At 33.3% G+C, this 12002-nt stretch overlaps 2 protein-coding genes and 2 long non-coding RNA genes across 5 annotated transcripts in view; 2 read left to right on the plus strand and 2 right to left on the minus strand.

The window, feature by feature from the left end:
- The window catches only part of LOC139990929 (peripherin-2-like), a 347906-nt gene extending 345118 nt beyond the window's left edge, over positions 1–2788 (minus strand). Inside the window, exon 1 of the mRNA XM_072010586.1 lies at positions 2181–2788. The gene's annotated coding sequence lies outside the window, so the exon portion shown is untranslated. The remainder of the gene's footprint in view (positions 1–2180) is intronic.
- Positions 1–11046, plus strand: LOC139990941 (uncharacterized). 2 transcript variants are annotated; one of them, XR_011800700.1, is made up of 5 exons: positions 1–631; positions 1270–1365; positions 9326–9393; positions 10466–10625; positions 10915–11002. It is a non-coding gene; the product is annotated as an uncharacterized lncRNA (long non-coding RNA). The 2 variants fall into 2 exon arrangements; XR_011800701.1 differs by lacking the exon at positions 10466–10625 and having other exon boundaries at positions 10915–11046.
- LOC139990936 (uncharacterized) lies at positions 3605–6492 on the plus strand. The gene is made up of 3 exons (XR_011800695.1): positions 3605–3733; positions 5032–5130; positions 6361–6492. It is a non-coding gene; the product is annotated as an uncharacterized lncRNA (long non-coding RNA).
- Positions 3731–12002, minus strand: part of Kl-3 (dynein heavy chain 8, axonemal kl-3) — a 21800-nt gene continuing 13528 nt past the window's right edge. Inside the window, exons 37-62 of the mRNA XM_072010596.1 lie at positions 11785–11985; positions 11441–11686; positions 10929–11247; positions 10355–10581; positions 10066–10288; positions 9822–9998; positions 9579–9746; positions 9292–9507; positions 9073–9210; positions 8611–8907; positions 8384–8539; positions 7940–8095; positions 7735–7870; positions 7492–7643; positions 7173–7426; positions 6627–7055; positions 6269–6545; positions 6000–6186; positions 5677–5938; positions 5380–5619; positions 5137–5304; positions 4930–5071; positions 4677–4866; positions 4497–4618; positions 4272–4433; positions 3731–4214 (exon numbers count right to left, since the gene is read on the minus strand). Of these exons, the coding sequence (XP_071866697.1) occupies positions 4089–4214; positions 4272–4433; positions 4497–4618; positions 4677–4866; positions 4930–5071; positions 5137–5304; positions 5380–5619; positions 5677–5938; positions 6000–6186; positions 6269–6545; positions 6627–7055; positions 7173–7426; positions 7492–7643; positions 7735–7870; positions 7940–8095; positions 8384–8539; positions 8611–8907; positions 9073–9210; positions 9292–9507; positions 9579–9746; positions 9822–9998; positions 10066–10288; positions 10355–10581; positions 10929–11247; positions 11441–11686; positions 11785–11985 (5371 nt within the window). The 3' untranslated portion in view covers positions 3731–4088. The remainder of the gene's footprint in view (positions 4215–4271; positions 4434–4496; positions 4619–4676; positions 4867–4929; positions 5072–5136; positions 5305–5379; positions 5620–5676; positions 5939–5999; positions 6187–6268; positions 6546–6626; positions 7056–7172; positions 7427–7491; positions 7644–7734; positions 7871–7939; positions 8096–8383; positions 8540–8610; positions 8908–9072; positions 9211–9291; positions 9508–9578; positions 9747–9821; positions 9999–10065; positions 10289–10354; positions 10582–10928; positions 11248–11440; positions 11687–11784; positions 11986–12002) is intronic.

A 12002-nucleotide genomic window follows, 5' to 3' on the forward strand; every position in this document is an offset into this window, starting at 1 on the left:
GAAGGTGAGTCCAGAGAACGTCGTCGAACGAAACAAGCAGTCGCTTTGAATTACGAAATCTCCAGCTGTTTGTGAAAATAAAACATCGTTAAACTCGTTAAAGGCAACTGTTGTATTCACGCGACATCGATAACGCACGAAAGAGTACGTTATTCGATCGTGTAGATTAAAGAAGAAGAAAAATTGAAATTTCCTCTTGGACGTTAGACGTCGATGCGGGTATCAATCATTTCGATCAAGAAGATTACGAATTACGAATTACCGTAGGAACAAACACCAACGAGGATTATTGGATCCGGGGAATTTAATTGATTCAAAACACGGTATGGCACAACTCGCATACGGATCTATTGACCGCGCATAATCTAGCCAAACCCATCCATTCCAATTCGTATTCCAACATGTTTCCATTCAATTTCGAGTTCGTCGCTTACGGGAAGTCTAATTTGAAAATCAACCGTGTCTTAGGCTAACACGCGTACTTCCATCGGTTACCGGTTGCGACGACAATGCAACCGCGGTCCGTAAGCCAGGATTACGGGCCTGGACTTGTTCTACGACACAATATCAATCATGTTCTGTTAGTTAAAGTTCGTCGTTCGAGTCACCAACGTAACGCAAACCGCACCAGGTAAGTAAAATTAATATTCCCTGGCTAGCGTGTGACGAGGCTGCGACCAACTTGTACACAATTTCCATCAAATGGAATTTCTATGTGTTTCCGTGAACATTTAATAAGCGACAATGCTTCAGGAAATGTAGATACTGACTATGTATACGCGTAAGGCACGCGCTAAGGATAGAATTGACATGATCCGTGATTGTATGAAATTTCGTGTCCCAGAGATGCCAACCTCGAAAAAAATCGCCATGTTTCCTAAACTCTCCGCGATTTGCTAAATACAGCAATAACAATATAAAGAGTAGTATAGTGATGTTAATAAAAAAGATCAGTAAGATCTTATTATATGAAGTGTTTGTTTCGCCACAGATTCAAATACAAAATTGCATACAGACGTTGTTAAATAAAATAACGAAAGCCGTGACATTGAATATTTTAACGTAATTTTATGTTACAGAGTAGTGTGTGTGTAAAAACATATAAAATTTATGTTTAATAAATAATTGTTGGTAGGTTAAGAAAATGTATAAATCGATATAAAATAATTATATTACTACTACTACTACGTATAAAATCAGTGCCAACGCAGTATCTTCCGCACTGTTGAGTGACACGAATGGAATTTAACTCTTCGTGTCCTCTCAAAGCCAAGGAATCAAAGCGTGTTCATGGATACGAGGAAGCACGTGCAATCAAATCAAAGGCAACGAGATCTACTCATCCAATCATGCGTGCTACGATTGGTAAGTCGTACGATTTGCTTCCTTTGGTAATCAGTTCAATGTTCAAATATGATTATTCGAACTCAGATACGAACTTAAGCTCGTACGAGTTTTACGGCATTCGCGCAATCTTCGATGACTAACAACATTTAATATATGTTTATTGAAAGATATCTCTAAACTAGTATATAAATCTGACAGAATCGTTCGAAAGTTCTATCCTTGTCCTAATTAATTTCGATGCATTGTCATATCTTATAGTATTCTCTATTCCCTTTAAATTAGATATTAAATTATGATTAACAGTAAGATATAATATTGCGTACTAAGAGTACATATTTTACGAATAGATAATACTAACTTATGTTGTAATAATATTTTAATCATTTATATTTTAATAACAATCTTTACTATCGCCTGCATATACGTATTATAGATGGAATCCTCACTACTTCTTTATTATCAAATAGTTTTACATCTTCTGCCGCTCGATAACGTAAATCACAATTACTCGTGAATCGAATATAATAACGTTTTTGTTTTCCATATATGTGTTTTTAACCAAGATATAGAAAGTGGCGACAGCTAACGTAGTTTTTGCGAAATAACTAACGACACCTATTGGTTCGCGCATTTGAATTTATCCCTGTCTGTTAGAATAATATATATATAAATACGCCATTATGGAAATTGCTAGATATGAGAACAATCGTGAATACGAGTATCTTACTTATAAAATTAGGATATTCTTAAATCTTTTAAATTGAAGCATCTATATCCGTATAAACGCATGATAAAATAGATTAAAATAAGAAAACATGGCAAAGTCGACTCACCAGAAACGATGATACGATGATTTCTATGATGAACGGAACGTTGTTTGATTGGTCTTTTGTTCCTCGAGATTCTTTTCCTTTCTGCAGATACGCCAGGATTTCTAAAAATCGATACGCGAACCGTACACTACAGCAAGATATTTCAGGTAACAAAAGCAATTCAGACTATTCCCCGTGGCAAATGAGGCGCCTCCTGATTAACACACATTGGCTCAATTACACGGGTTAGCCGAGGGAACACGAAATTGCCTGCTATTAACGGAGGCACGAGGGTGGATAGAGAGACACGAGATATATCGAGCGGATTACACGATGATACTTTGAAAACCGACGAATGCAATCGGATGCACGCGGAAAAAATTTCTCGAATTAGCACCTTTTCGCACTCGCGTAACACGTATGCTATTGTACGCACATACAACGATTGCGAACGAATGTAACGTTTATAACCGTACATAACACTTTTTGAATATCCGATTGTATCTCATAATTTCATTGAATAAAAGGGAAACAAACAGAACAGTTGCAACACAAACGTTATAAAATTGAAATACTTTTACAAAACTACGGTATTTTACGATTATATTATAAATCAAACGGGGATCGCCACACATTGCGTCGTATTAATTACACGTCCGATACGATACTGTTTCAAGATTTTCAAATATGTAAGGTGCTACGTGATTGGTCGAAAGATAAGGGATGTGCGGTTCAATATAACTTTGAATCTGTAATAATATAAAACTAAATAGATGCAAAATAAATGGGGAATATTAGAAAATTTTAATACATTTATTAATTTTATATTTATGAAAAATAGTTAAATGTTTACTGTAGAAATAAATCATATTTTATATACCCATCTATATTTGTTTAATAACATATATTAATATGTAATCGTTTCCTAAAGCAATAATTGGCGCCAATTACAAATACAATAAAATAATAAAATTTAAATTCATATGCAGATTGCAAATAAATTTGGTTTCCAATTATTTCTTATTGACGATACAAATTAAAATCACGATATTAAAAATACAATAAGTAAAACGTATTAGTGGAAACAAATAACAATCTTTCAATTGTAATATTAGTTCTTGCCGCGCGGGAAATGTCGTAAACATCTGCCGCGAGTACTAATAACTATTTTACTTTTATGCTTTGTTGTCTCAATTAATTTTCTTGATATTTTATTGTACCTCATTATATCGTTAATTTATTGTTTAATGTAATATCGAAAAAATGTCGAAAATCAGCGAATTCGAGGAGTGCTTTCATTGCCATTTAAAGCGACGGTAATTCACTAGTCATTTCGAGTTTGAAAATTTTCAACGATTCGAAAGTTTCCAACATTTTTATTCGTTACACTGTTCACGGAAGTTTCTCGAATAAATCAATGAAAATCCACAATTTACGCGCGCGCTCGCGCACATTTCAGAAAATTTAGAACACGACGTGCCACCACGAGTTTTCGAGACTCGACATGGATAAATTTCCAGCGGTAATTCTTTTAACAATGATAATTATGAGACGATTTCGATCAAAAGTAAAATGTAAGTATTAATCATACCTACAACAGCTTAACAAAATATTTATGCATTTACTGTAGAAAATTTTTATGTATGTATTATATGGGTTATATAAAACATTTTGAAATTTTATTTCCACTGTAATAAGACACAACTATCATGATTATACTGCTAAAATTTGAAATCACTCTGAAATGTATATAGAATTTATATTTTCCCATCAGATTACTTATTTATAGTTCCTGATAGTTTCTAAAATCAAATAATTATAAGAAGTATTGTCCAATAACAAACATCACATAAATCTCATAGAATCATTTGCATCATATTATATATTCACTTGAAGCACGTTAATTTAAGAAGAGAGATACAAATACTTTTATTTTATATCACATAATAGAGCTACCCCACGCAAGATCCAGAATTCTGGTGGTCTGCTTGTTTGCAACCAAAGTGGTGTAACCAATAGCACGTAGGTTCTTTGTGGTTTTTTATATACTGGACACTGTGAATATTAAAAGATAATTAATAAATTTAAAGGTTTTGATACAAATATATCTACCTGATATAATTTTGGATCTTTATCGGGAATATTATATAAAGCAAAGATGTGAATGACAGGCATTAATACATATAGAACTTTATTTGCTGATTCACATAGTCTATTATTCCTTCTGTCCCAACCAGCCCCTTCAAGAAATAGTCCATATATGTAAACTCCCTCCTAGTACATAAAACAATTGTTATTTGTTAATGTATATATGACTTCACAAGATGATTAACATACTTGAGGTGCAACTTTAATTTCTTCTGCTGTATACCGTAAAACTTCATTATGTAAAGTTACATTATCCAAAGCCCATCCTTTGTGAGCTCTTGTTACTTCTTGCCTCATTGCAGTTAGAAATCCTATGTAATTGAAGTTCAATTATTTGCAATTAAATTTCATTTGTAAATTATTATGTACCTTGGGGATTGAAAAATCCAGTCATCCAGAATTTCGCAGGTCTGTCAGTGTACAACCAAGTAGAAAATTGTTTATTTCTGTCCAGTAGTTCGGTATACCAAAATCCAAGAGAGGTAGATTCCCATGATTTTGCTCTCCATGCTTTTGGTACTCTAGCATCATATATATTATCAAGAGCATCTCTCAATTCCTAAACATTATTTGCACGAGGTGAATTTATAATGTTTAATATGGAATTAATAAAAAAAATTACCTCGCTCATTATAATAACACCTTCTATAGCAAGTAAAAGATCTTTTAAAATAACGTCCACTAATGTAATAACTACTTGTATTCTATCAATTTCTTGTTTCAGGAAAATAGTCATTGGTGCAGTGGCACCTAATATTCGCAATCTATAAAGTAATATTTCTGAATCAGTTGATGGAAACAATCATTTAGAAATATTATTGAGGTATACCTCTGTTTTACTTCAAATGGATCATAACTTGGTGGCAATTTCTTTAACATTTCCTTTGCTTGTCTAGATACAATTACTTCCCTAGATTCACCTCCACCTACACCTGCTTCCTTTGGTTGTACAGATATTATAGTGTCTAAAACAGCTTGTGTAGTATTACCTTGATATCTGCAGTATTATAAATTCCTCATAAATTCCTTTCAATACAGTTACAGCTGGAATATTGTGAGAAAATGTTCTTACGTAATGTTTGCATTAAGATGCAAACCATAAACTTGTGGTGGATCTATGGAACTCATTTCATCAATTACTTTCAGGTAGTCTGTAACTTGTTTGTAAACTAAAACAGGGTATCCTTTGTAGAATACAAAGTCCTCTGAAAAAATTGCATCTAAAAACCATAATTTTGCAAATGTGTTCAACAACCTTTTGTCATAATCATCTGTAACACGACCTCCGTACTGCACCTCTCCTATCATGTATCTAAAGTTGTTTTTTCATTTAAAATTGTTTTTAAAAGAAATTTTTCTCTTATATTACCTTATCGTGTGCCAACTTATTCCTTGTTTTATATCAAAATCACTCAAATGATTGTTAATGAATATGCAAGATGCCAACCAATCCGATAGATTAAATTCATATGGTATGTTCCAACCAAGAGGTCCAAATTTTCTTCTCTCTTGCACAATAGTATGTAAAAATGATACTGTGTATATAATTGGTATATATTGTGGAGCATCACATTGATCTAACATTTCTTGACTCATTCCACTATATGTGGCAAGCAAACCTGCTCTCACGCCTAACACGAAGGATGAAGGAAAATGTAGAAACAAGAAATTAGAGAATTATTTTTCCTTTACCTTGTGGAGGCTCATAAGTGTATTTTATGGACATTTGCAAAAGAGATATTGGAAAGTCCTTGTGTGGTTCTGTGGTAATCCATATACGAAAATTTGGATGTGGTTCCTCCATTTCCAAAATGAAGTTAACTAATTCTTGCATATAGTCCAAACCTAAGTGACAATTTTGACACAATGCCCAGTAACCCTATAAATTACTGTATTAATGCATCACACATTAATATCTGTATTTTCACTTAATCTCTCTTAAATTTTTCATAAAAACTAACTTCAGTATTTGCACTTTGCATCAATTTTCTTGCATGAATTTCTTGTCCCTGTCCCATTGAGATACTTTTACACATAATCTCCAATTTTCTAGCAAGGTGTTCTATACTGGGTGTAGGATCAGAACCCATACTCAAGAAGCAAATCATGGGAGTATTTGGTCTTGATTCACTGTGCATTACATCCAAAAGAGTAATTATAGGCTCTGCATATCTTTCTCCTAATGAAGTTGATATGTATTTTCTTGATTGTGATAGTGTTCTATCAATACACCATGCCCTAAAAATTCATTAAATACATTACATACGATACTTTTTAATCTGTATACATGAAACTAAATTGAATGATCATTAGGACAACCTAATTAACAATAAACGTCGAAAAGTATCTAAACTGTTATAACCATCAGGTATAACTTCTTCCTCCGGAGTAGGTTTATCAAACCATTGCTTCCAAAGCTTTTCAGAAGCTGGTACTTGAGACGGAATGTATTGAAATTGTCTTAAGGCAGAAAGTGCAATCAAATTTAACCAGGTAACATCTGTAATCCATTTGCAAGGTTTTGGTGCAACAGTGTTTAAGTCCAAGGCTGCACCACCTTTGATAAAATACTGAAACTCATCGTGAGAAATAACATCACGTTGTAAATCAATCTTTAACGTCATCAATAAGATGAACATGTATTTATGAATTTCGTAAAGGCCTCTTGCTTTGTACCTGAAGATTTCATATGTGAGGTATTCAATAATGAAATTGATTCTTCGTTGATTAACTGGACTCTTCTCAGATCTAAATCGATCGAATAATTTTGTATTCAACTTTAATAATTCCTCACAAATTAAAATATATTTGAAAAAATATATATATATTCTTTAAATTAAATTAAATTATACTATATACGTATACCTTTCCATAGAAAGATCGAAACGTTCTAAGAATTGAACGAGCGACGTTTGATACATGCAATTAACCAAAGACATATCGCAAATTAAAAAGTACAAAACACTGCCACGTGTTGCTACTGGTCGAAATTCTTCTCGAGCTAAATCGATTCTTAATTCTGTATCCTTTGCGATGCTTAACTGCTCGTTTATCTCGGCAGCTGTTTGTTTCGTGATATTTAGTACAGACATTAGTTCTACGTCTTCTATCAAAGGTCCCTGGAAACGAACAAAATATGATACAGTTATTAACATTTACAAGTAAAGTAAAATAAGATACATACTTCTACGGTCGTCAATTTTTGTAGAAGATTAGCTTCCAATTCTTTGATCTTTCTATTATTTGCAGTTACATTTGCTATCAATTGTGTTTTTTCGTTTTCAAGTTCCCTTCTCTCTGTTAGGATTACTCTTCCTAATAACTGATCTTCCAATCCTGCGAATTTATATGCAAATTTATTTAGAATGTTGATAAATATATGTACATCATGTTACATTATATCTAATTATTTATATTTGAAAATTACCTTTTATAGTGACAGTAAAATCGATTATAGCAGTACGTGCAAATATTTCTGGCGTATACGATGGATTGGGTAACTTTGTAGTAATGTAAAGTCTAAAATCCTTATGAATATCCACTTCTTTATCGCCTAACTTTACCTATAAAAATTATCGATATATATTTATGTCCAGACCATTTCTAAAACAATTTGAATGTAAGTGCTTTACCTTCAAAGAAGTTCCTATCTTTATAAAGTTCTTTTCCAACAAATTGTCCAAAACAGGATCCAATTCTTCTCCTACGTCGATGATTAACAATGGACGACCCAGAGAAACACAATCTTCCAAATAATTTCTAAAATATTTATGTGTGAGTAACGTTGCCTAAAATCAAACATCAAAATGCATTAACATTCTACAATAAGTAAATTACACAAATCATTTCAAGATTAGGATATTCATGTATTTTAGGGAAAAAAATTCACTTTGTCAGTTACTGATAATAGAAACACATTTTTCTTGAACTTTATGTAGAGAAGGCATACTGCACGAAATTAGGATGAATTTTAGCGAAATCAAATACACACGTTCATCGAAATTGAATTTTTCGAACAATCTAATAATTAATTAATCAAATGTGAAAGGGTTAACATAGAAAAAAAAAAGTTTCACCTGTAATTGAAATTCTTCTTCTTTCTTCATGATCCATGCTTTACCTTGTAGCTGAGGATCGATTAAGAGGGGATATCTGATTGCTTGCGTTACTATAATTCCATTCTGAATGGACAAATCGTCCGTTGGAAGACCTTGCAAACTCCACTCTCCAATCTTTAAAATATCGATAGCATACTCTAACGACATTCTATAATTAATACATGTTAACTTAATTTTCCACTTACAGTAGCAGTATCAGTCAAAGTAGCCGTAATATTTATTACGAGGGAAATCGGAATCTTTCGGGCTTGGATAAAATCAAACCATTGTCTCTGCAATAGAGTCCTGAATTCTTGATTGAAGGGCCCGCAATATGATAAGAAACCTATTAGAATCAATACATCGCCGACTAGACGATCTATTTCCGATTTAAAGATAGCAATTTGCTCCGTCCATCTTATTCTTTCGCCAGAAAGTCCCTCGATCATTGCTGTGGCTGTGTCTGTCTTCGCTTGGCATATTTCTGCTAAATCGACTATTTTCTGAAGGGATAAATTTTATTTAAGAAACACCACAATCATGAGAAAGGAAGGAAAAAACAGAGAAGGGGGGAAAAATTGAAGAAATATACGTGCTAAAAGGGAAGATCAAAAGGAAAGATAAATCATAGGAATTCTTGCAGTATATATATTTTAAGTATAAATTACTTGACGTTCTTCCATCACAGCATCGAACTCTTGTTGTACCACTTTCAAATCTTCGTCTTTCTCTCTCAAGACACTTTCAGCTTCCATTAAATTTCGATTCGCTTTCTCGTATTTACTTTCTTGCACAGCCAAATTCGCCTGTGAATTAAAAATTCTTTATAGAGATTTTGTTTCTTTCGTCTTGATGATTTGAATTAGAAATGAGTAAAAAGTAAGTACTTTTAGTGGAAGAACATCTTTATTTATTCCGTAGAATGTAACCATCGAGATGGTCCATTGAATGAGACCAGCAACGTTTCCGCAAGCTTGCTTCGCAGCTTCGTAAGTATACAAATGATAATTTAAGTATGGTCGCATTAAGTCGACGGTTTCGGCGTTGATATTATCCTTTGGGAAATTTTGCAAATTGTATAAAAATCTAGTATCAGCCATCACCTGTAATAAGTAAAATAATAAAGAATTTATATGTATTAAATAATGGAACAATGGAATAACGATGGAATTACTTTTAAAGCTTCAGACCACGAAGGAGTTAAAAATTGTCGTTCGTAATCAGGTTTAACTGGTTCCAATCTTCTTCCAAACAGTATTAACACGCAATCCATAATAAGAGTAATTAAATATGGTGGTTTTCCTAGTTTTCTTACTGTGGCAATGTCAGCAGCTTTTATAGTCTGAAATATATCACAAAATTGTCATTTAAAACCTAAAGTGTCTAATTAATTTAAATTTATATAAAAGGAACCAACTTGCAAGGCAGCCTCTGCTTCTAATAAAGCAGGCTCCGCAGCTTTCAATTTCTGTTCTGCTACCGCTTTTTCTTTCGCGATCACTTTCAAGATAGTTTCTGCTTCGTCCTTAGAAACCTGCACTTGTGCTTTCACCGCCTCCGCTTCGCTCTTCTTTTCATTCACAGTAACTAAAATCTACGAAATAATAATTTTATTATTAAATTTTATTAAAGTTTTATAATTAATATAAAAATATACGAACAGCTTCGACTTGCACATTCTTCTCAGCGATTTCTTGTTGATTTTGTTCCAAAACTTTACGCAATTCATCGACTTGGCCTGCAGCATCGATTAACTTACTTAAACCACTGCTCATACGATACGAGAGGATATTAATATTATCCAAACGTTGTTTGTAAAGTACTTTATATCCGCTTAGGAATGTTAAGAATGATTTTGGTGTTACGTATACTTCTCTTCGGAATCTGTTCAGAAAAAGGATCATGTATATCTATATGAAAATGAATTAAGATTAATTTACGTAACATTACCTGTCGAAATATTGCGCGCAAACGTCATTCACATCATGGTGTATGTCTCCCATAACTTCTATCAACTGTTGTTTTATCTCTGCACTGCACATTACTTTATATTTTTTTAAGAAATGATCACTGACTTCGTACAAAGCATCTTTTGGCCATCTCCAGAACCAGTTCATGGTGCAACCGGATATAAGACCAGGGAATTTCAATGCTCGTGATCTGAACTTCTCGCCAACCTGCAATTCATATACGAATACACTTTTTATCAAACACACAAATGGTATTCCTTCTTTAATTAACCCTTTAATAGCGTAGTCCGAAAATAGTAAAATAAATTTCACATTTTAATCGTCATCGTACCTAATACAATTATTAATATCTATTTCTTCTAAGAAGTTGAAAGTTTTGTATCTGATACTAGAAAAGACAGGAAATCCTGGCGGTAACGAAACAGTTATCTTTTAACTCGTTCATTCTGAATTCTTTGTCACTTTGTTATATTTTGTTATATTTTGTTGTTAGAGAGTAATAAGTTTTACGGTTTCATTATATTTTACATAAATTTGCAGATTAAATCACTCACTGGTGAAAAACACAAGGTCACATGTAACTGATCTCTCGCACGTGACAAGAAATAATCATAAAGATTATCCGGAGTGGGTGGTCGCCTTGGATCATCCTTCTTCATCATAGGCGTTACCGTCGTCAAAATCTCATCAAGTTCATCTGCTGGAAATAGATTTGCAACTTCACCAACGCTCAAGATATTATTAATATACTCCAGGAAAGCTTCCTCCTTTATGTCATTATCGGTAAATATGAACGTTTGTCCTTTGCTTCCTACACCAGCTGCACTATACACTTTTCGTAAATCCTCCAATAAGCTCGTAACGCTATAACTCCTAGACAGAAACAATAATAGACAAGGATAAGATAGTAAAAATACCACGATTTATCATGGTATAGTCATTGAACAGTATATAAATTATATTTATAATTATACTTATAGTCTGTAAATTTGTTTGATTAATTCAGTTGTACAAGAGAACCCTGGTCTGAAAATCATTTAGAAATTCTTTTGCTGCGATTACATACCTGGTTAACGTAATTTGATAGAAACTAAAACCAGCAATAAAAGAGGCCAACCGAGTCAGGCTCTGTTTGCCTGATCCTCCAACACCTACCAGCATCGCGTTACTTCGAGGAACACCCAGGATTCTCGATATTCGAATCAGATGCACCAAAGCATCGTGAAAGAATACTAGATCCAGGTGCATACCCCGAATATATTCGTTGAATTGATCCATGTTTTGTCGAACTTTCGCAATCACATCCTCATAACTATAAAGAGGTTTTCATTTCGTTAACATTCGAATCCTTGATTAGTGTCATTGGAGTAAGCTGAACTGGTGAATTAAGTTTTTTAAGTAAAATTGAACCTTGGAATCTCTTCGTAAATCTTTGGCGCCTCGAAGACGAAGTCTTCCGGTTCATCTCCAGTAGGTTCCGGCGGTTCGCGTAGAAAGTTCACGAAATATGTTTCGACTGGTATATAGAAATTAAAATCAGAACCCAACATTTTCTCCGCAGTTTTTCTTAATGTACTTTTAAACCACTGGGTGTCCTCGTTATTCGTAAATCTAATAGCAATAAAGAA

The sequence above is a fragment of the Bombus fervidus genome, chromosome 9, assembly GCF_041682495.2.
Source record: "Bombus fervidus isolate BK054 chromosome 9, iyBomFerv1, whole genome shotgun sequence".
Classification (NCBI taxonomy): domain Eukaryota; kingdom Metazoa; phylum Arthropoda; class Insecta; order Hymenoptera; family Apidae; genus Bombus; species Bombus fervidus.